General features: G+C 46.9%; 1 protein-coding gene across 11 annotated transcripts in view; it reads right to left on the reverse strand.

Annotated features, from left to right (window-relative positions):
* Positions 1–2,961: 2,961 nt before the first annotated feature.
* The window catches only part of kif21a (kinesin family member 21A), a 35,213-nt gene continuing 14,486 nt past the window's right edge, over positions 2,962–23,688 (reverse strand). The window contains exons 3-36 of one of the 11 annotated variants that reach the window (XM_068724146.1): positions 23,006–23,188; positions 22,174–22,314; positions 21,803–21,934; positions 21,532–21,702; positions 21,112–21,227; positions 20,724–20,919; positions 20,438–20,627; positions 20,234–20,300; positions 19,848–20,036; positions 19,604–19,675; positions 18,593–18,680; positions 18,386–18,500; positions 17,848–18,036; positions 17,116–17,315; positions 16,836–16,943; positions 16,683–16,751; positions 16,459–16,592; positions 15,873–16,017; positions 15,333–15,527; positions 15,080–15,181; positions 14,717–14,882; positions 14,139–14,159; positions 13,307–13,364; positions 12,677–12,731; positions 12,367–12,575; positions 11,613–11,732; positions 9,449–9,523; positions 8,472–8,608; positions 7,236–7,410; positions 6,870–7,034; positions 6,458–6,575; positions 6,184–6,354; positions 5,749–5,948; positions 2,962–4,549 (exon numbers count right to left, since the gene is read on the reverse strand). In XM_068724146.1, coding sequence (XP_068580247.1) covers positions 4,459–4,549; positions 5,749–5,948; positions 6,184–6,354; positions 6,458–6,575; positions 6,870–7,034; positions 7,236–7,410; positions 8,472–8,608; positions 9,449–9,523; positions 11,613–11,732; positions 12,367–12,575; positions 12,677–12,731; positions 13,307–13,364; positions 14,139–14,159; positions 14,717–14,882; positions 15,080–15,181; positions 15,333–15,527; positions 15,873–16,017; positions 16,459–16,592; positions 16,683–16,751; positions 16,836–16,943; positions 17,116–17,315; positions 17,848–18,036; positions 18,386–18,500; positions 18,593–18,680; positions 19,604–19,675; positions 19,848–20,036; positions 20,234–20,300; positions 20,438–20,627; positions 20,724–20,919; positions 21,112–21,227; positions 21,532–21,702; positions 21,803–21,934; positions 22,174–22,314; positions 23,006–23,188 — 4,563 coding nt within the window. In that variant the 3' untranslated portion in view covers positions 2,962–4,458. Of the gene's footprint in view, positions 4,550–5,748; positions 5,949–6,183; positions 6,355–6,457; positions 6,576–6,869; positions 7,035–7,235; positions 7,411–8,471; positions 8,609–9,448; positions 9,524–11,612; positions 11,733–12,366; positions 12,576–12,676; positions 12,732–13,306; positions 13,365–14,138; positions 14,160–14,716; positions 14,883–15,079; positions 15,182–15,332; positions 15,528–15,872; positions 16,018–16,458; positions 16,593–16,682; positions 16,752–16,835; positions 16,944–17,115; positions 17,316–17,847; positions 18,037–18,385; positions 18,516–18,592; positions 18,681–19,603; positions 19,676–19,847; positions 20,037–20,233; positions 20,301–20,437; positions 20,628–20,723; positions 20,920–21,111; positions 21,228–21,531; positions 21,703–21,802; positions 21,935–22,173; positions 22,315–23,005; positions 23,189–23,688 lie in introns of all 11 variants that reach the window. The other 10 variants (XM_068724141.1, XM_068724140.1, XM_068724139.1 and 7 more) reach the window with 10 other exon arrangements.

A 23,688-nucleotide genomic window follows, 5' to 3' on the forward strand; every position in this document is an offset into this window, starting at 1 on the left:
TTCCGAAGATATGAAATAAATCCAGCCACAATGTGCTGAACAGTGCATTACGTTTGATTTGATCAAATCGTATTTGTGACAAAATAAAGTATAGTATATTTCATATGTGCCACTAGCATTTATTTTCATTATTAATTAAGAGATCAATTAATCGTTTGGTCCCTAAAACATCACAAATCAGCAGAACACAAGGTGATCTCATCAAATGTCTAAACGATATTCAACTTTTTGTAACGCCAGACAAGAAAAAGCATCAAATAGTCGCATTTTTAAAAGCTGAAATGTTAGAATATTTGAACGTTTTGCTTGAAAAATGTCTTAAACTATCAGAATAGTTGCTACCGTGACGTTCTCTACTATGTCTGTTTCCACTTAAAGGGAAACTAATGAAATTGTTTTAAAAAGGTCACAACTTTGCATTTTGACTTTTGACAGACCCAAAACAATACGAACGATGCGTTGATTTTAGCGCTGATTAAAGGGCACAGACACTTTAATGAAGGAACCCACCCTCAGTAGAAAAAGAAGAAGCAATCACCGGGTGTGATTTGACATGGTTCCCTATGAAAGGGTCTTTCAAGTGCAGTTCTTGCTGAGGCAGGTCCGAATTTGTCTCTGGGGGTGGGGGGGTGGGGGAGATCTGCTCAGCGGAGAGCAGCAGCATCAGGGCCTCGAGTTAAAAAAAAAAAAAAAAAGTGCACATCTCTGCATCTTGAGAAACAGCTGGTTGTGCTGTTTTTAAAATGAGGATTAATGGACTTGCATCAAAGAGAGAGAGAGAGAGAGAGAGAGAGAGAGAGAGGAGAGAGAGAGAGAGAGAGAGAGAGGTCACTGACCAGCATGAGCACCATGTGACGGCTTTGTTTAACAAGTCTGTGCAGCGGGAGGTGATGCAAAGACTTCATTACAGCTGCTGTCTGTCGACTCCTGGAGCAAAGTGAAAACTTCTGCCGGGTCTTCTGGGTCCATTCCAACCCGACATTACCTCGGCATCATCCACACAACACACACACACACACACACACACACACACACACACACACACACACACACACACACACAGTCACATCAGGTGGCCGGTGATTGGAGCTGCCTGTCAGACAATCCTGCAGATTTATGACGGCAGACCCTGATGGCCCCCTCCGGGTCCTTCATTAGGCGTCTGAACTAAGTCTCGGTATTTGCCGGATTGTAGCAGCATCACATCTGTGTGGTGAAGACAGATGTGATGCTGAACATTGTTGTAAGAGCCATTTTATATTGTTAAGTTATTTCTGTATTTTACGCTTTTTTGCGAAAGTAATGCGTGTAATGTTCTTTAAAATGTTTACCGTACATTAGAGTTAAGGTAATTGGATGCAAAATGTGCTTTGATGTGTTGTTGTTTTTTGCCCTATGAAGAGAAAGGCTCCTCTTCTGTCCTGCTATTGGATAATATTTGCCTCCTCAATGGACAGCTAACAGCTGAGTTGGACATGGTGGTCTACACCAGGACCTGTAGTGTAGTGGATTTGTGTCCGGCAGGGAATTAGGAGGATTCTGGTCTCGGCCTACCGAACATTAATTGTGTTCAAAACGTCAAGAGTTTACGTTTAATAACTCTCAAATGACTTCCACTGTTTATGTTCATTCCACATCTCTCTTTATTGTAAATCACTTTAAGTTGCTTGCTACACAAATATTATTTTATGATTACTCTATTTACGTTTGCCCCAAAAAAAAAACCAGGAGAAAGGGAGAGCAACCGATGTGTTATTGTATATTTATGAGATGTTATAATAATAATAATAATAATAATAATAACAACATGTGGGCCAGGCAGCAATTCAGTATGTTTTATTTTGGTGGAACTACCCTTTAAAAGTAGATTAAAAATACAACTAAGTAAAAAGTACACGAGTATTATCAGCAAAGTGCAGAATAACGTGACGTTATGCTGGTAAAAACACCAATGACAGTTGACCGTGATCAGTTTCATCGTTTGATCCTCACTGCTGGTCGGCTGTGATGCTGTCAGTGAGGCTGGACCCTCGGGGGCCCCAGACCCCCAGAGGCCCCAGCAGCTCGTTATTCTTGACATCGTCGGTTAAACACGACGACCGACTGTAACTCGCCGGGTTGTCATCGCAGTGGATCTACGCTGCTTCTCTCGTGAGCCCGACGGCCGACGTGTCAGCGGGAGTGTTTCTGGACGTGGACGGCTCTGAGGAATTACTCACGCCGTCGCCGCTGGTCAGTCCTGAAGGTGCCGCTACTGCCATCTTGTGGGCCCCGCTTCAACGCAAACACTGGTGTCCTCACCTAAAACCACAGCCAGCTCTGAGAAACTAAGAGCAGGAGATTCAGAAAGGAACAGGAATGAGGAGCTCTGTGTGTGTGTGTGTGTGTGTGTGTGTGTGTCTAGTAGGGGATGATCTTACTCTTTGTCTCATTGTGTCATAAAATACATGTCAACTCTTACTTTAATAAAACGTGACGAGGAAATAACATTTTACATCTATTTAGCCCTTAAAATATGTTTAATAAATGCTTTATAACACACTGTAATGTGAGAACATACATTACATACATTAATGTACTCGTCAACACAAACTCAACTGTAATAATGAAAGACAATTAATTACAATGAAGTCAAAGAAAGCTGCAATAATATAGATTTATAACTAGTTATTACTGTGAACCCACTGTTATAGTGTGTTATAAACCATTTGTATACGGCTTATAAAGGCTCAATAGGGGGACTTAAAGTAACGCGTTACCAAAATAAGAGATGCATTACCAAAATAAGAGCTTAAGATTGTCTAAAAATCAAGAAAATCCAACAGGAACTACTTTTCTGAGACAAATTTGTAAAATTAAAATAAAAGAAACAGTAGCTATTAGAATAAGTAACCTACAGATTGATGAATAATTCTTTAAATGAGAAGAAGAAAATGAGAAGAAGAAGAAACACTGAGCTGGTTGTTTTTTGCCAGATGGCGTTTATTCTCACCGAGGCATCTGACATTAGAATCGCTACAGAGAGCCATTTTGGGGAAAACGGCTACTAAAACTCCAGAGTGGGAACGCCCAGGATATGTGGAACAGGGACAGCATGACGAACAAAACAAAGACAAAAAATAATAATCAAAACTAGCCGCAGGCCACTTAAACACAATCTGCCACCTCGCTGGAGGAGAAGCTCCGTCCGGCGCTTTTAAAGCTCGGCAGGCTTCCCGCCAAACCCTGGTCCTCTGTGGCTCTCGTGTGGTCCCACAAAACTAACATTCAGTCACGCTTCCTTCCTTTAAATACATCGGTCACATACATTAGATCTGCACTCGAGTTAACGCCAACGACTGCCGGCTCACCGAACATTCAGAGGTGACGGTTAAATCAGCGGACGACTTTTAAGACGACGACTCGGCGGTGAGGATTCAGGGAGCGAACGGACGCTTCTACGTGCGGACGACTAGTGCAGCACATCCTCTAAAAACGCTGAAACCGGCTCACATTCACCAAAAACATTGAAGTGCATCTCGAAGACGAACCGCGTCGGTTTACAAACAAGTGCTCAAGAGTTAAAAGGATTAGTTTGACACGCGTTCGCTTTCCGCCAGCGTCGCATGAGAAGATCAATACATCGGCAGCTAGTTAGCTTAGCATAAAGACGGGAAGCTTTTGAACAAAAACTGTTCTTCATGCAAATGATACACTTTGAGATTTTGGGGGTTATTTTGCTTCTAGATTGAACGAACGAGATAGAGCGTGTTGATTAGTGAGCTCTGGAGGTGCTGGAAAGCTGTGTTGTCTCCCCTCCGTTTCCAGTCTTTATGCTAAGCTAAGCTAAGCAACAAATTCCCAGCAGAAAAACCCCCAAAAAACAATAGTTTTTTCCCACAAGAAGTCACACGTTGCTTTACAGTGAGGCTGTTGCTGTACAGTGGTTTCTGTTCACGAGTGCAGTGCAGGACAGCGAAGACGACGAGTTCACCATTCATCATTTTGGTCGCAGCAGAAATTGAGGCGCACAACAGCAGAAGAGGGACGTTAAGGGGAACAGTGATTTGTCTTCACATACAGTAAAGCCACTTATTGGGGGGGGGGGGTTGTGAAGACCAGCTACCAACCCGTTTAGCTCTGCCTCACTTTCCTCCTGTTGTTTTCTTTTTTCTTTCCCCGAGCAGAGCTGCAGAGATATTATCAATTAGTGCGTTTTTGTCGCGTTCAACTCTTTAATTAAACGTCTTCGGCGCGAAAGAGGGAAAAAAAAAAAAAAGATGAGCTCGATCTGCAAAAAAAAAAAAAGAGTCATTAACGCCGCGGTGAATTAAAACTTGATTAGCGCGACCCTCGTGACGCACGGGCAGGCTGAGCAGAGAGCGATGGTGAGACGTCGCCTCAGTCGTAAAGGTTACATTGCAGGTGAAGGGTCGTGTTTGTAGGTGCAGGGCGGCGTCTACAGAGGTTCCACAGCGGTCAGTTACTGGACACCTCGTCCACATTGTCAGCCGCCTCTAAAGTGCTGTCCAGTCCACCGCGAGCACGCCAGATCTTCACAGTCCGGTCACTGGAAGACAGGAGCGAGGAAACAAGGGAGGGAGAACAAGAGAAATAAAAGATATTATTAGGGGGGTAATATCGTCTATATCCTATCGTCTTTATGTTGTTTATTTCCTCTGTTCAAGCTTCATGTATCGATAGAAAAATAGTTAAAACAGCAAACCAGCTGCTGGGTTTGTTTTTCAAAATGTAGCTTTGTCACAGAGCGGCAACTAGAAAACAATAATGCAAGAAACAACATGGAATCAAAGGGACAGAGAGAAAGAGAGAGAGAGACAGAGAGAGAGAGACAGACAGAGAGAGAGACAGAGAGAGAGAGACAGAGAGAGAGAGAGACAGACAGAGAGAGAGACAGAGAGAGAGAGACAGAGAGAGAGAGAGACAGACAGAGAGAGACAGACAGAGAGAGAGACAGAGAGAGAGAGACAGAGAGAGAGAGAGACAGACAGAGAGAGACAGACAGAGAGAGAGACAGAGAGAGAGAGACAGAGAGAGAGAGAGACAGAGAGAGAGAGAGACAGAGAGAGAGAGAGAGACAGACAGAGAGAGACAGAGAGAGAGAGACAGAGAGAGACAGAGAGAGACATAGAGAGAGAGAAAGAGAGACAAAGAGACAGAGACAGACAGACAGAGAGAGAGACAGAGAGACAAAGACAGAGACAGAGAGACAGACAGAGAGAGACAGAGTGCGACAGAGAGCGAGAAGTGAAGGAGACAGAGCGAGGAGTGAAGGAGACAGAGAGCGAGGAGTGAAGGAGACAGAGAGCGAGGACAGAGAGCGAGGAGTGAAGGAGACAGAGAGCAAGGAGTGAAGGAGACAGAGAGCGAGGAGTGAAGGAGACAGAGAGCGAGGAGTGAAGGAGACAGAGAGCAAGGAGTGAAGGAGACAGAGACAGATTTCTACTGCTGATTTTAGAGAATCGTTCATAAATTAAGAACATATTTAGCGCTCTGATAGCGATGCGTTAATTGGCTGATATTTATAACAACAAAATATAAATATATATCATGAGTTACTAGAAGAAAACAAGCACTTTCATGTAAAACCAGACATTAAGATCTAAGATTTGAGAAATTGAGTGTAAACTAGCTTCAGAACTGTGACTCAGGTCCGGTAAAGCAGCAGCACCAGAGTCTCTGGACGTGTTCTCGGTCTAAGGGTCACAGACGGTGAGCTCGCGTCAGCTCGGCTGCAGGGAGACTCACTCGGAGGCGGTGAACAGGTGGCTGCTGTTGGTGGAGATGCCGTTGATGGGGCTCTCGTGGCCCTTCAGCTCCCCCAGAGTCCCCAGCGTGTCCGTGTGCCACAGCTTGAGCACCCCTCCTCTGCAGCCGCTCAGCAGGGCCGGGGACCCGGGGACCACGCCCAGCGCACAAACCCAGTCCCGGTGGGCGTTCGGGACTTGCTGTTGGAGGGAAACGATCGAGGGTTTTTAACAGCTATGAAACAGAGATGCTAAGTCCCGCCTTTTTTCCGCTGTCCGCCAATGGGACCTTATTTCGAAAAAATGGCGAGACAAATCTATTTTTTTTTTAGATCCCTTTTGAATTGAACCTACAAAATGAATCCATCAAATCAAAACCCCAAACCAGATATTTCCCTGCATCCCCTCCTCATCTTGTCTCTCCTCGCTCCAGTACCTGCAGCAGGTCCTTGCGGTCCAGGTCCCACTTCTTGATGCCGTTGTCTCGAGAGCCGCTGAATAAGATGTCACCCTGGACCACCAGGGACTCGATGCCGTCGTAATGAGGAGGTTCGAAGTTGTGCGTGGGGCCGATGCTCCCCAGAGAGCCCTCGGTCACGTCGAACAGCTGCAACAGCCAGAAGACGTTAAACGGTGTGTGTGTGTGTGTGTGTGTGTGTGTTTACAGCAGCTGTGCATGCTCTCTGAGTCTCACTAGGACATGAACACACCTTGATGTAGTGGTCCTTGGAGCCGGTGATCACCAGGTCTTGGTTGTTCACAGACTGGTCCACGGTCAGACACATCACGGGGCCGAGGTGACCGGTGAGTTTACCCGTGGACGCAAATCTGACACGAGAGGGAGAAAAAAAAAAAAGAATTCAATCAAAAGTCAATAGTAAACAAAGATTTGGAACATTCAATCTGGGTGCTTGTTGATTTAAAGTTATTTTCAATCATCCAGGCCTCTGATTATAAAATGTTCTTCCTTAGAGGAACAATTCGTCAAAACGAGTGCGAGCTGGCTGCATGTGATGGATGACAGCTTTGGACAATCCATGACAATCCATCCAAAACACTACATCCACTTGTCAAAAGCCCGAATGATGGACGACGCAGCACGCCGTCTGAGGATCCGGTTACCTCCTCAGGTCCCAGACTCTCACTGAGTTCCCGGCGGCGGCGTACAGAACCGTCCCGTTGGGGTTGAGAGCGATCTGGTTGATCTGGTTCTCTCCCGCCGGGATGGTGACCGTGCGGCTGGTGTTTGAGGGACAGACGTCCCCGACGTTAACCTGACCGGAGGACCTGGAGACACACGAGGAGACAGCGTGGGTGACTCTGCAGAGGCATGCCCACAACTCACTGAGGCACATACCGCAGTGTTTAAATTTACACTCAGGGAGACGGACTAATATAACTGACAGTGATGTCAAACACAAGTTCTACAAATGCATGAAGAGCAACACAGTTAAAATATATAAATCTATATCAGAGCGTCACACTCACGTCAGCATTCGGATGCACTTGGCCGAGTCGCGGATGTCCCAGACTTTGATGTAGGACGTGGAGACGGTGAAGACCAAACTGGAGCTGTAGCGGACCGACACCACGTTGTTGGGGTGACCGGCCAGGGACATTATCTCCTGACCCGTCACCAGGTTCCACACCTTACAGGTCCGGTCTGCAGGGAGACACGCAGTCCATCATCTCAACGCAACTATATAACTATATATATATATATATATATATATATATATATATATATATATATATATATATATATATATATATATATATATATATATATATATATATATATATATATATATATATATATAACTATATATATATATATATATAACTATATATATATATATATATATATAATAATAATAATAATAATAATAATAACAACTATGACAAAAATAATGATGATAATGGACACAAACAAAAAGCTCAGACTAAACTAAGGAAAAAAAATCTAAATTTAAATATAGACTAAAGAGTACAGAAGATAAAAACAATTAAAAAACAGTGAATAAAAATAAAGAAATAACAATAAAAAGAAAAAGACAGAAAGGAAATAAAAGCAGTAAAAAGACGACATCACATAAAGATGAGTCTAGCTGCTGCTTTCTGAGCTGTTAAGAGGAGAGAGAGTCACATAAAAGCATGAATCAACACATTTGAACATCGAGCAGAAGAGGTTAGAGAACAACGATGGCCTGGAAAAATACCTCCGCTGTTAGATATTGATAGTAGAACTTGAACAAAAGGATCGAAAATTGCATAATTCGAATAAAAGAGAGCAAAAGGAGTGCCGCTCTGACAGGAAATGTTATCTGCAGCAAGGCGTGAAACACGACATCTCAACGACAACAAAGCTAAACAGAAGTAGAGAGAGAGCAGCTACTTCATCTGTGGCTAAATGACAACTTCAATCTAGTCGACTGCCGATATATTCACCTCCATTCATCACCATAACAATCTCCTCCGCCGCCAGAGCTAAGCTGTGCGTACGATGTCACTTCACTCCGTCACCTCGTTTAATCCACACGCACATGTGACAATCTTAATTAATCCCCCGTCAGCTTTTATTTGCCGTTACATAAAAGCATAACAGCAAGTCAAAACGCGTGATGAATTAGGCGTAAGAAGCGGGAGACGAGCGAGGAATACTGATGAGGTGGAGAGGAGCTACGGGTGAAGAGGTGGTGGAGGGAGGGATTGTGGGTGTTTCACCTTTGGATCCCGTGAAGAGGAGGTCATCGGTGCAGTCCACGCAGAGAACGGCTTTACTGTGTCCCTCGGCCACGTGGACGCACTGCAACGTCGCCGACCGGCTGCTTTTAGTGGGAGGCACCGGGTTGATCACGCCCCTGGAACACACACACACACACACACACACACACACACACACACACACACACACACACACACACACACACACACACACACACACACACACACACACTTCTATCAAACACCGTCCAACAATGTCTGAGCACAGCAGAAATCACAACCACACTCATGCCCAGCGTGCGGCTCGTGGCCGATTAGCACGATGCTGCGAAACAGAAACAGAAAAAGAGAAGACGGGGAAACGGTCCACGGAGAAATGAGGAGACAGATGTGAACAGCTGTGCCGAAGAAAGGAGCTTCTCGTTTCCAGCCTAGAACAGATGAGAAGAAAACACCCAAAAAGAGACAAAAGACAGACGACGACTGGAAACCAGCGGCGTCCGATCGCCAAGGGACCGCGAGCTCGATAGCGTCGATCTCTAATCGGTCGGTCTGATAGTCCGACGGTACGATCTGTGACGGTGGTCGCTATCGGCGACAGTGGGAGCGGCATTGATGAGCCGATGGCGTTCCGCAAAAAAAGCCCAGACGTCGATATTCAGGAGTTTTGAATAAATGAGGTTTAACAAAAGGCCTGCTGTGTGCAGAACGATGAAGATGAAAAGGGCTCGTTGAAAAGAGAGGATTATTAAGAAGGGGGTTTAGCAGCAGTAAGAAGATGACTCTGTTTGGGTTCATTGTGATTATCTATCGATCCAAAGAAAGGACTTATATTCATCAACGGCTCACGTCTGGTTAATCTAGTGAAACCCGCACCGTGTGAGTCTGTGCTTTCTTTGCCCCGTATACACCCAAAAAAAACCAAGGTGACATTTTAGTGAATTGTGCTGCAGATAAAACACGACGTGAGGCTGTACTTGGGTGGAGCGGAGAGAGGAGGGGAAACCGGGCGGAGGATGCGGTCGGAGGACAGGTGGAGGTATCCGTTCGCCCTGGAGGGGAAGAGAGCATCCTGAGACCCGACTGGCTACTGGAACTAAACACCGATTACTTCCTGTTCTTATCCGAGTTACTCAATCATTCTGTAACGGATTAAGATTTAAGAATAATAATGTAACTTTACCCTCATGGTATATAATGACCATACAGGACCATACTGGAGCTGTAACATCCTCTGCCTTCCATGTTTCCACTGCTTTCAGGTCCAACCAGCATATACACAGTTATGGATTACTGAGCTGAATGATGATAACTGTTCAAAACCTCAATGTACTAACAACTATACTTCCCCGAAAGGCAAAACACAGTACTTTCAGTACATTTAGTCAAGAGCTGAATCTAACTTCCTGACACGGTTTTTACTTTTTAGTGAATGATTCATGCTGTAGAAACGTACAATTTCTGCAAAACAAAACACCCTAAAATGTGCACTTTAAGAGGCTTACTATGATGGAGTCACCAGCAAGTCTGTGACATGATCTCCAACACAACCAAGAGACAACCGTCTCCAATGGTTTGAGGACACTTTGTCTTTGACTACAAGACATTTAAAACCTTGAGGAAGCTTGTTATTGTATTACTACACTGCAACATTTCCCTCCTCAGTCTAAATGTGCGCCTGACGTTAAACAGGAGACGTCTACAGTAAAGTGTGAAATAAGGTGCGCTTTAACCTCCGGCCGGCTCGCGTCGATGGTACTCATCTCTGGTACTCATCTCTGGTTCTTACTTATCCTGCAGGGCGTTAGCAGAACGCCCCAGACACCCGGCCGCACGGCTAAGAGCGGCGAGGTGGTTACCGGGACGAGCGGCGGGGGGGAGGGGGAGGTGCGGGCTCTTCGTCGGGATCCGGATGCCCGGGCTGTGGAGGAAGACAGTAGGGCTGCCAATTAAGCTGCAGCATAATTAAAAAGTGTGTGTGTGTGTGTGTGTGTGTGTGTGTGGGTGGCGCTAAGCTGTTTACACACTACTGGCAGCAGTGTGGGAGGACGGCACGGAGGCATTATGCTGCATTCACGTCACATGGGAGCAACTGTTCCCGTGTTCAGACTCGTCCGAGGAAGACATCACCGAGGCTCCCTGTGGTTCACGAGCTTCATTATAGCTCCTCTATATGTTGAGATGTGTTGTGGCTTCATTTTTACAGCAGTTCTTTTTCATTATAAAGCCCAACACGCCCCAGGGACGTAGTAGTAGCCTCGCTTCAGGGAAATGCATGAAGTCTGTCGTTTTTGAAACTACGTTTACTTCACAAACGGCTGACGTGCACGGAGGTAAACGCACGTCACGCCAACAAAAGCTACTATCAGTAGTATGATTAACGCTAACTTACGATAACTGATAAAGCCTTTGAACGTCTTCCAGGATTCTAGATTTTGAGCGAGCAGGACAGGGACCTGAAACCTTGTTAACCGTGTCCATTTTCCGGCCGGACAGCAAACACTGCGACGTGATGATGTCATTTAAACATCTGATAAATGTCCAGTAATAACCCACTCTGACAAGCCAGGAAGGAGTGATCCTATTACCGCTATGAAGGAAGCCAACGCATGCGTCTTCTTCGTTTTAAATACATTTGATTGACAGTTTGCACAGGACTTTCACCCAGGAGACCACGGTGCATGTCGCCAAAAGTCAACCTTACTATTACCATTCCACCAATGATTTATATTTTGCTAAAGCGTTCAAGAAGGGCGTACAGCCGACGGTGACACGTTTCATTTTGGAACGACATTTTTAACCCTAACGGGACGTTTTTTTTGGACGTTCAAATAACGGCCAATCACATGTAAAATCGGCAGCATTTTAGGGGTCGATTAGCAAGCTGAACGGTGACTTTGAGTCAAAAGAGAAATCCAAGTTACGCAGGAACGATGTGACTTTAAATGAAGCAATAGAACTTGGCAGGTCAAAGGTCATCACACCAGGCGAGGAGCCTATTTTAAACCGCATGCTTCTTCAAAAAGCAGGAAACCGAGGCGGAGGCGGAGGAGGCGGAGTATTAGTAGAGTTGAAGTGAAGTTATTTTGCTTTTCCCCCGAGGCCTTGCAGCCTACAACAACGTCGGCAACCAGCTCTTACTGTTTGATCTCCTTGACCTTTGCCCTGTCGGCAGCCGCCTTGTCGTAGGTCTTCCTGCGAGAGAGCGGCGAAGGCTCCGGAGCTCGCTTCTCCAGCCCCGACGAAGCTCTGGAGCCAGAACTGATTGTTTCAGGGTCATTAAGGTTATCCACAGACGACACACACACACACACACACACACACACACAAAAAACAACAAAAACAATGATAAAAAAAAAAGGATGTGAAAACATATGAATGATGGCGACAATGAAGAGATGAGCATGCAGCACACAGAAACACGTTACCTGAGATTTAAAGCCCCAAAACAGAGGGGGGGGGGGGTTTCTTCGCCAAGCTCATGTTTAACTGTGGTGATTTTTACTTTACTCGCTGTTGGGTAAACTGTCAGCCAATGCTTTTTTTGCTTTTTTATTTTTACATACAAAGTCAATGTGCACTCATGTTTGAAACACGGCTTTTCACAAGCCAGTTAAAGCAGTCGGTTAGTATTTTTTTGCTTAGAGAGGCAGTTTCCGCAGGGGGCGGTAATAAATAAGACATACGCATGTTATTATTGGCTCCTCTAGACATGCTTCTACCTCCTCAGGTTGGGGGAGGTATGGCCATTTGATGTAAGGATGCTCATAAATAATGTGAAAGAAAAAGGAACCGAAGCAGAGGATGTAGCGGCAACATCAAACATGCAGGAAGGAAGGAAGGAAGGAAGTAGTAATTATTGCGTTAGCGACAGAGTGCCGGGCCCTGGACTTACATGCTGCCCATTTTAGAGGAAAAGCCGGGGGAGAGAGCTGCGTAGTCCCTGACCGATGAGCCTGACGAGTCCACGTCTCCTCCGCCCCCGTCCGGCGCCTCGGCCAACGGCGGCAGCAGCGGGCCGGAGAAGTCGGCGGTGGGCGCGTCGGGGGCGGAGTCGCTGTTGGCGTACAGCAACTCCATCTGAGTGGTGGTCCTCCGACGAGCCTGGAGGCGAGAATACGATGAAGACGGGATGTCATCGGAGGAGGGGGGAGGGGGAGGGGGAGGGGTATACAGAGAAAGGAGGCGCGAACGCATCGGAATACCTTGTTTCTGGTTTTGGTCTCTCCACAGAGTTTCATGAGATCTGAAGTCAAGGAGCTGAAGGGAGCACAAGAGCTTTATATGAGTCAATAAAGACGGGTAGAAACAATACTTAAGAACATAGACTGTAGCATAAAATACAAATATCTTATATAAACACATCATACTGCATAAATAGCACCTGCACGATGATTATGTGTGTGTAAATATGATAAACATTACAATAAATAGTTAAGTTATACTCGTTATAATAAACATTAAGTTGATTATTTAAGTTATAGACACTTCTTCCTACTCCTTTTCAGTCATATTCATATTTATTTAGTTTATTGAGAAACAGCTTTATATGTTTACTGTTCATTTTATGTTATTCTTGTTTTGTTTTCCTATTTGTTAAATTAAATTGATTAAAAAAAAAAAATTCCATCTAATCTAAAATAGTGTAACATGAATGCGTTCAAATAAAATAAATATTTAAAATGATTTAACAGAACATTAACATAAAGTTTAAGTACTATTACGTAACATAAACATTCACAGGAACACAACACATATATCATAACATTATCATAAACATGTAATGTAAGACAGCGTATTATAATCAAGTCATGCGATCGATGATATGAACTTACTTTCCCTCTGCAGAAGGACTCTGAGCGGACTCATCACTGCTGCTATCGTCTCCGTTTTCTGTCAAACGAGATCAATGAATAAATATTAGAGTTTGGAGGGAACCCTCCGGGGTTGAGACCGAGATGTCCGCTTATGACTTTCTAAAAACGGTCCTCGGCAAAAAACGCTTTTTTCCCTCCGAACTTAATAATTCATCACTTTGCTCTCTTTCGCCGAAGGGCGAGAGGCAATTTTTGTTTCACTTTAAATAAAAAAAAGAAGCCGCTCAGAGGATGAACGAGGGGAGCGGATGAGGAGGGCGATGTCAGCGCGGCGCCATGCTGGTTTATCAATAAACAGACGCTTGGTCGTCACGGAGCTGAATCGGGGTCAGATGGATGGAAATGAGGGGTCAGAGAGCGGCCGGGGGGGGGGGGGGGTGTATTAAGAGAGATGTGTGGGGGCGAGTTGGGGCGAAGACAACAAGGTGGAGGAGTGAGAGGAATCATTAGTCCGTTGCTCCCGACGGGGGCCGGCTGACCTACGACATCCACTCCCTGTGGAAGGGTCTCGGGTTAGCGGGGCGCTAAAGCATGGAGGCTGCAGCACATGGTGAGCTAGGAGGAGGAGGAGGAGCGGATCCAGACGAGGGGAAGGGGAGGAGGAAGAGGTCAGCAGACAAGATGGAGGGAAGCCTTGGTTGCATTGCACCTTCATGCACCTTGTTCCGTTGTTACGTTGCGTTAGTTTGTAAAAAGTGCAAAAAACAAAAAAAAAAAAGGGGGGGGGGGGGGGGGGGGAGGAACCATGCGTTCATAACACAGATTAGGAGGCTAATATGGTTTCACTTACCAGCCGGGATGTTACCTAGCTCTGCAAAAACATAAAAAAACAAAAGGAAAACGTGGGGGAACAGGAAAAAAAGGCAATGCACAAAATCAAAAACACTGTCCCCCGAAATTCTAAGAGAAAACAAACAAAAGAAAATGAAGTGCAGCTACTGTAAACACGGCATCCGGCTGAACAGAGGCTGGACAAAATATCGGAGGTGACCGCTTTTAGGAATCTGTCTCATAGCAATACGATCCTCGTAGCAGACTTTAAACGGTGGCATCATGTACCAGAGTTACAATAACTAGACCAGCTTCTATTCAGCAGAAGGCAACAGGCAAGAGCGTGTCAATAATCCCCATCATGCAACTGAACAACAACCCAGTCGACCTCCTGAAAGGCCAAATGAATCGATTGGTGGAAGAGACACAGAATGAAATCTGAATCCCTGTTGTACTTGATATATTAAGGATGCTTCCAGGAGGTGGGTCTGGGTTAAACCAGAGGGGGGAGAGGGGAGGGGAGGGGGGGGGGGGGGGGGGTGTCTGGTCTGTGTTTTCAAACTGGACCCCCGAGTAAAACAAAACCGCCGTCGTCACCTTGCAGCGCGTTCCCCAGCAGCGCGTCCAGCTCCGGGTTGAACTCGGCCTTCTCCTTCAGCATGTGAAAGAGCAGCTGGTTCTGCGTGGCGCTGGTGATCTCCGTCTGCTTCAGCCGGCCCTCCATCACCTTCACCTGGGACTCCTTCTGGGCCGCCTGGAGACCCTGAAAGAGGTCAGGACGAAGACGGCGTCGGACTTTTAAAAAAAAACAAAACTGCACACAACCAAAAGGCCCGCTCCGACGTCTTCTCTATTATCTAAAATGTACTTTATTTGGCATGAATTTAAGCAAAATTTGAAAATCTACCCGGGACCATGTGTAATAAACGACATCATTATGATGTTTATTCATGCCGGTACCTTGTTGATGGCCATCGACATGAAGTGATCCAACAGGAAGCGAGCTTCCGTCAGCGTACAGGAGCTGACCACAGCAGAAATATCCACCGTGTCGCCTTCCTCCTGCAGAACAATAAACAGATCTCAGATCAGATCTAGAAGAAGCTCATTCACGTTCTCCATCTGTCCGAGCAGCCAGCAGATTCTCTCTCTCTCTCTCTCTCTCTCTCTCTCTCTCTCTCTCTCTCTCTCTCTCTCTCTCTCTCTCTCACACCTTGGTCTCCTCCATCTGCATGATGTTGGCCTGACAGTCGGCGATGCTGTCGTTGATGTAGTCGATGTTGGCCGTCAAAGCGTCCACTTCCTCGTTGAGAGGGATCGCCGCCTTCTCTGCCTCGGGCCCCTCCCTGAACAGACGGTCCCGCTTCCTGATGACCTTCTCTTTACGCTTGGTCAGCTCCTCTCGTTGCTGGGAACACAAAAACACACACACACACACACACACACACACACACACACACACACACACACACACACACACACACACACACACACACACACACACACACACACACACACATTGACCTCAGAGAAATGGAACAGATTTCAGTCCATGGAGTCATTTAAATGCAGCGAACAGGAACAAGAGAAGGTCTTTGGTTCATGCAGTTGATTAGGATACAAACCTGGCCTAAAGGTTTTAGGCTCGCCTTTTCCCGCCGATCTCGGGTTTGAATTTGACAACACTCCGGTTCTGTATTTGATAAATCAAAGAGCTCTCACAGTGCAACCGGCGTACGGCCCGTAGCTTTACCTTGAGGAGGCGGTTCATGTCGGCCTCCATGTTGGAGATGGTCATCCTCTGCATGATGACGTCCGTGATGCGGCGCTCCAGAGACTGCCATTTATTACGCGCGATTCTGGTGGAGTAAATACCTACAGTGCGCCTGTAGGAAGACCTGCGCACACGCACACGCACACACACACACACACACACACACACACACACACACACACACACACACACACACAGCATCGGTCGATAATGGATTCAACACATCGATGATGTAAATCAGCTCATAAACATGTTCCAGGTGCAGATTTTATGTATTCAAATCCAACATAATAAATGGCTGAACAGTCATGTGCAAAGAGGATTTGACATTCTAGGATGACTTATGATGGTGCAGGTGTTAAGTGCCTCACTTCCAAATGCGCGGTTATTTACTGCTGCCAGGATAAAACCGAGCCTATCTTGGTTTTACGAAAAAAAAGCATCTATATTTAGTAGCCTTCCTCACTTGCCTCTCTGGAAACTGGACACACACACACACACACACACACACACACACACACACACACACACACACACACACACACACACACACAGAGAGTCTCACCGAGTGCCATTGGGAGCAGCGTTGCCGGAGGAGTACAAGCGTCCAGATGGAGGTCTGTAGGTGGAGTCCTGCGCCGGCTCTTTCCTGACGACCTTACCGGAGGTGGGCCTGGCCTGCCTCCTCAGAGCCGTCACCTGACACACAGAAACGTGAGTGAACACCAAGAAGAAGCACGCCTGCATAGGTTATGTAAAAAAAAAAAGTCCAGTTGCTTCGGCGCTCACCTCCTCGGTCTTCCTCCTCAGAATGAGCTCCTGCTGCCGTTTCTGAGCCTCCAGTAACTTGAGCTGGTGCTGTAACACAAGCAGAGCGACAGCCGCGGTTAAGATGATGGAAAATGAAACTCGTGGCTCAGATTGAGACGCAAGGTCGCTGACCTCTTGCTTGCGCTGGTCTTTCTTCAGCGACGCTATCTCTCGGTTTCTGCGAGACTCGTTCATCCTGTTCTTCTCCTGCTGCTCCTTCATCTGCTTCATGAGGCGGACCTGGAACAAATCGCAAATTACTTGAATCCTCCAAAATCCTTCCAAACACACACACACACACACACACACACACACACACACACACACACACACACACACACACACACACACACACACACACACACACACACACACACACACACACACACACACACACTCCAACCAGTGGCACCTTGGTCTTCTTCATCTCCCCCACGTCCATCTGCAGCTTCCTCAGCTGCTTCTCGTACTGCGATTGGTTCTTCAGCAGGCGGGCGTGCTCCTTCTGCGCCGACTGGAGCTTCTGGAGCTCCTTGTTCATGACGCTGAGCTTCTTCTCGTATTCGGCCTTGATCTTGCGCGACTTGTCGTCCGTGCCGGTTTCCACCGTGTCTGAAAAGCGCGGAGAACCGATGCTTCCTTAGACGGACGTTGACAGAAACTGTTATTTTATTTCTTCCGTCGCGTATGCAAAACATATTTTCAGTAACGGTTTGAAACCTTGATCTTCAGTTGTCACAGAGGCTCGCTTTTTTTTTTCTTCTTTTTAATAAGATGAGCTGAAAAGCCCTCCATGCTTTCAAAACCTACATGCAACAATGCTTTGATCCATTAGTGCTGATAAATCTAAATGTAACTGTCATCGTCCGGCTGCTGGCGGAGAGCTTTCGCTTTCAAGGATTCTCTGAAGTACATCAGCGTTCTTTTTTTTATTTTTTTTTATTTTTAATATTAGCAAAAGATAAAAACTGAGATCAAACAAGGGCTGAGATAGAAATTCTACCTAACGGAAGCAGGACGAGCGAGAACTTTAAATCGACTTTCGCTTCAAGTCTGAAATAAACTCATCAAAAAAAAAAGGCAGCGGCATGAATTAAAAGCCGATCCCACGCTGTTGGTGGGTGTGGGAGACGCGGCGTCTTACTCATGTTCTGAAGGACCCGGTCCCTCTCCAGCTGGGTGTCCCGGATCTTGCACTGCAGCATCATCAGCTTCTGTTCGTACTGCTGCTTGAGCGTGTGCAGACGCCGCTGGCTGTTCTCCAGCTCGTCGATCAGCTTCTGCTTGATGGCGATCTCGCAGGTGATGTTGGCCAGATCGGCCTGGAAGTTCTCTGTTGGGGGGGGGGGGGGGGGGGGGGGAATGGAGCCACAGTATCTAGTGACTGGCGTTAAAAAAAAAAAGAGGCTTTTGCATATCTATTCCATCTCGTTTAAACCTGATGTTTCGACACAGTTGCAGATAAAGTTCAGGCTACACACAAAGGGAGGCGCTGTAGCAGCAATCTAACAGCACCATGAATACATTTATGACATTTAAAAGTATGACGACAGACTTTCGGAGCTTCATTTGAAGACCATCGCGAGTGTTTCTCAAACAGAGACACTGGTCCGTCAGTGATGGAGCAGCTCCCCCTAGTGGACAGTCAGAGGAGGCCAGACACTCCCCCCCCCCCCTCATACCTTTTTCATCCGTCTCCGAGTCCGAATCGTCCGAGCTCTCCTCCACGTCCATCTCCTCTTCCTCCTCGTCCTCTTCCTCCTCTCCTTCCTCGTGGTCGCTGCCTTCCTGGACCTCCTGCAGGACGACACGCTGTCGTTTTTTAATATATCAGAAAGGAACTCTTCAACGTATTCTCAGCGTGAAGATGGAAAAAAAAAACGACATACAATTTCTGCTTCCTCGAGGACTCGCTCCGTAGCCTCCTTCTCTGTGCCCTTCTCCTGCTCGTTGTCGGGAACTTCCTCCTTGTTGGCGCTGAAAGAGTCGGAGACATCGGTCATCCTCCACAGGCTCACAGGTACTTCTATAACCGAACATCTGCACTTAATAAAGACCTCGTGTCATTGAGTTCTTTTAGTCGGCAGGGCAGACGTTTTGTTATTTACATAACTGTCTTTTTGACAAACAAACTCTTTTATTGACTTCATCACCGTGTGGCAATAAAGCATTTACCGAGACTACCAACAGACACGACGCTTCTGTTTTCATGAGCTTGTTTGTGGAAAAGACAAAAGCAAAATAAATAAATAAAGCAATCGAGTCCATGAAGCAGATCGGTTTAGTTTTGCACAAAAATCATCTGGAGAAGCTGACCAGAATGAAAAGACGAGAAACACAAACGCAGGAAAGCGATGAGAGGGTTTTTAAGGCTCATCAACAGTCTTTCAATGGAAAGATATTGAAAAATGAAAGCATTGGAACCGTGCGTCTCTGAGGTAAAATAACTGCACGTGTCACTACTTATGAAACAAAACATCAATCTGTGGCTGATGCATTTCTCTGAACTTATGGCAATTTACAAAGCTAGTCCCTCGGACCCTCACAGCTGATGTTCTGATGAACTAAGCAGCTCTGAGTCTTGATCTTGTGTTGAACATCTTGAAAACGGACACTCCCTAGTTATAGGTCGTCTTAAAAACATAAAAAAAAAGATGAAAAAGGAAGCAGGGATGCAACGTGACGGGACAAAAGAATGAGCTGAAGGGTTCAAAGAGCTCATTATATAGTCAAGAAATAATAATAATAATAATAATAATAATAATAATATTGAAAGGGAAGTGGGGCTGATGGTAGCGAGTCTCACTCCGGGTGGGGAAACACCCCGTGCAAAATAATTAAAAAGTAAAATAAAAAACGCTGAGTCAGGGGGGAAGCAGAGGGTGGAAGCTCTGACAAACCTGGCGTCATCAACCTCTTCCACCTCCTCCTCCCTTTCCTCCCTCTCTCGCTCCTCCAACAGGTGCTGGAGTCTTCGGGGGGGGGGGGGGGGGGTGAAAAAGGAGAGAAGGAAGCGAGAGATGAACGAAGGAAGAGAGAACGGAGGAAAGAAGGATCAGAGGAAGCTCGTATTCCCCCCCCCCCCCCCCGACAACACGACTCTGATCAACCAGGAGCAACAGCGCATCCAACCACTGTCGTCACCTCTTCTTCTTCTTCTTCTCTCGCTTCTTCAGTTTCTCCAGGTCCTTCTTGGCGAGCTCGATGATGTCGGACGTCTCCTTCTCGGGGGCCAGCAGCGACGGCGCTCCGTACAGCGACTGGCGGTTGGAGGCTCGAGACAGATTCTTCCTCAGGTTCTCGTTCACGGCTTCACTCTCCAGGAGTTTGGCTCTGATGACGGAAAACAATGCGCGCGCACACACACACACACACACACACACACACACACACACACACACACACACACACACACACACACACACACACACACACACACACACACAGAATGGATTGTTATGAAGTATTCGTATTATACCCCATGTATGAAGTATATAGAACCAACAGAATCCACAGTCAGAGTTGTTTACCTGAGGTCTTCAATCTCCTTGATGTAACCCTGAATCATGTTTCCGATCTCTTCAGATGCACCTTCGCCTGGAAGAGAACCCAGACAGAGGACGAGTCAAAACGGCCTCCTTCCTACCTAAAAGGTGTTCACTACGGCCTCATAGGTGAGCAGCATGAAGCCAGAGGAGACGAGGAGAAAAGAAGAGAACAAAAGAAGGACCCACCCGCCCTGGCGAGGACCTGGTTGGCCTGGTCGCTGAGCAGCTGGGTGAGCCGCGCCCTCTGAGCGTCGATGGTCTCCTGCATGGCCTTCACCCTCACCCTCAGGTTGCTGTTCTCCGTCTGCAGCATGGAGTTCTCGTGGAACATGTCGCTGAAGCTCTCCACGCCGTCCTCCCCCGACAGCCGTTTACCCTGCAGGAGGCCAAGCGGAGGTTCAGCTCCTTATTATTATTATCATTATTATCATTCCCCCTCTGGTCGCATTTTCTTAAAACTCCTCTTTCTTACCGTCTTGTACTCCATCAGCTCGATCTGCAGGCGGGCGATCTCCGTCCTCAGGACGCTGATCTGCTGGCTGGCCTTGTCCTGGTTCACCATCACCTTGTTCTTGATGTTCCGGGCTCGGTTGGCGTACTTCAGCGTGTTCAGCGTCTCCATGAAGTCCCGGTCGGACGGGCTGATGCAGGCGATCATCACCGTTTGGCTGAGAGAACACGAATAGTCAGAAAGGTTTGGAAGCATCAGCAATATTTATACGATAATGTGTGGAGCCAGATCGTTCTTTAGCAGTGACACAATGTTGTGATGCTGGATGAAAGAATGAAACTACGACAAGCTGCGGAGTTCGTGCTACTTGAGGGTTTAAAAAGGTGACGTCGGCTGACCGACCACCCACCTGTTTCCTCCCAACGAGTCCTGCAGGAGTCGGGTGAGTTTGGAGTCTCTGTAAGGCACATGAGAGGAGCGCTTGCTGCGGTCACCCAGAGCACTGATTACATTCCCCAGAGCGAGCTGCAGCAACACAGAGGAGACACGCGATTCAACGGGACGCAGCAGTTTAACAGCTGTACGACGTCAACGAGACAAAGATCCAGCTGATCCATTTGTAACGCTGTACAGTCTTTCCTGCCTTTAATGTTTTATGTAGTGAATCATGCCACTTGTAGCTTTAATGACAACATGCTTGTCCAGTATTTCTTCTGGTGGACATGTACGCGATTCGGCCACTAGATGGCGGTCACACTCCAGTATCTCAGCGGCTTCTCTGCGTCACCGAGTGACTTTACAAATCCTGCCAGAGGGACAAGCGGCTCACCAGTCCACAGTTGATGGAGATGCCCTCTTTGGCTCGATCGCCCGTCGCTCCGGTTCTCTTCAGCCTCTCGGATCCGGCGAGATCCACGAAGTGGAACTTGGCCGTGAGCGTCTCGTACTCGTCCATCTCGGAGTTTCCGTTGGACACTCTGTTGTCGCTCTCGCCTTCTTGCTGAGTGACAACAAACGAACAAACAAACAAACGGTTAAATACGGCAGCATCGAGTCCCACGTCGAAATGTTTTTCGAATGCTGCCGGAGGTCGTACGGACATTGTCGGAGGCGCAGACGCGAACTTGGCACAGGTGGATGGTGAAGATGGCGTGGGATCGAGAGCTCTGGACGTTCATCTGAGTGCTGGCTGTGGTGCGAGACAGAGCCCCGAGCTTCAGGCACTGCATCATCTGACAGAAGAGCGTTACATATGAACTCAAACAAACAACAACAAACACTCTCCGGCAGTTATACAAGTAAACACCAGTGAAGGATTGAATATTAAATGAGTGTATTTGCAAAGGCGGAGCTGCATTAATAAACCCTTGTTTTAGTCTTTAACAACAGGGCTGTTACAATGAGCCAGATGTGTGTGTGTGTGTGTGTGTGTGTGTGTGTGTGTGTGTGTGTCTCTATATAACACACTTACCTCGGCCTCGGAGGACACGGTCCTCGTGGTCACTCCCACTGTGTAGATTCCCCCGGTGGCGTCCTCGTGGATCTTGATGTGAGATTTCTGCTTCATGTCTCGTGTGGAGTCAAACAGGTCCAGAACCTCCTCATTGTAAAGCTACAAGGACACACACACACACACACACACACACACACACACACACACACACACACACACACACACACACACACACACACACACACACACACCTTTAAATTCACATTCAAAACACCCCCTGTTGACTAACGTGTTTTTAAAATGCGTATCCAGCCATTGAGTGAGTATAAATGAAAGTGATGCTGGATGTTAGAGGTACTGTGTGATAGAGTACTCTTCCTAGTTTAAGATCACCAGCCTGTAGCTCTAACAGTCTGGGTTTCATTTAGGTGTATTTGGATGCAGCTTTGACAGGAAACATCTGGAGAGATCTAAACACCTGCCGAGTAAAAAGGTGTAAAGTTTAAAGAATAGGAACATCTGGCAGACTCCTCCAGGTGTTCTTCAGGAACCTGAACACGGTCACAGTCTGATGGAGCAACACAACTGTCTACTCACATCATTACTATTAACTCACTGTTCAGACTGAGACCCCCCCTCCCCCCACCTCCTGACCCCCCCCCCGATGACAGCTGCTGCAGTTCACTCGTCAGTGAACGACGGAGCGCCGGTGTCAAACCCGGTTAGCCGAGCGGCGTCAACAATGGGAGCCTGACCCCCCCCCCCGACATCTCTGTGAAGCTGCTGGTGAGAGACCGATTACATCTGTCGTTGGTTTTATTTATAGATATTTATATTTGCGGTCGTGTACCTCGAGGAACTGGGCGTTGATCTTGAACTCGGGGGCGGGGCGTCCCTGCTCCTGGGCGGCCTGTCGGCGCTGCTCGATGCCCCTGTAGAGGTGGTGGACGGCGCGCGGGATGATACCCAGATCCTCTTCCACGAAGTTGACGTCAAAGCCCGTCCCCATGGTGTACGTCTTCCCCGAACCCGTCTGGAAGGGCAGGAGAAGACAGATATTTTAGCTTTCTACTCTCGTTTGCCGTCCGTTTATATCCGAATCCCAAACCGGGGACCCGAGTTCTTGCGACGCGGCCCGAGTGGGTCGCTCTAAATCTAGATGAGTCCCTCTAAAGCCACAGAGGGTCACAACGGGTCCTGATCCAGCACAGACGGAGAACACGGTGCGCCTCAGAAGTAGGCCAGCGGTGAACACAAGCAGTTACTGGGGAGATATGGGTTAATGTGGACACGCATTAAAGATGCATGGCTCTCTAAAAGAGAGTGTGTGTGTGTGTGTGTGTGTGTGTGTGTGTGTGAGGTAAGAGGGGGGAGGATGGTTGGGTGAGGTGCTTTGAGGCTCTAACTTGCATATGTTGTTATTTCCATGTGGAGAAGAGAAAACTGAAGAAAATGACTATTTTCAGTATCCATTAATCTGCATCTTATCGTATTTCTAAATGAATTGTTTGATCTATTAATATAGATAATAAA

This window comes from Cebidichthys violaceus, unplaced genomic scaffold, assembly GCF_023349555.1.
Source record: "Cebidichthys violaceus isolate CVI_PGR_0920_01 unplaced genomic scaffold, fCebVio1.0.p SCAF_3, whole genome shotgun sequence".
Taxonomy (NCBI): Eukaryota; Metazoa; Chordata; class Actinopteri; order Perciformes; family Stichaeidae; genus Cebidichthys; species Cebidichthys violaceus.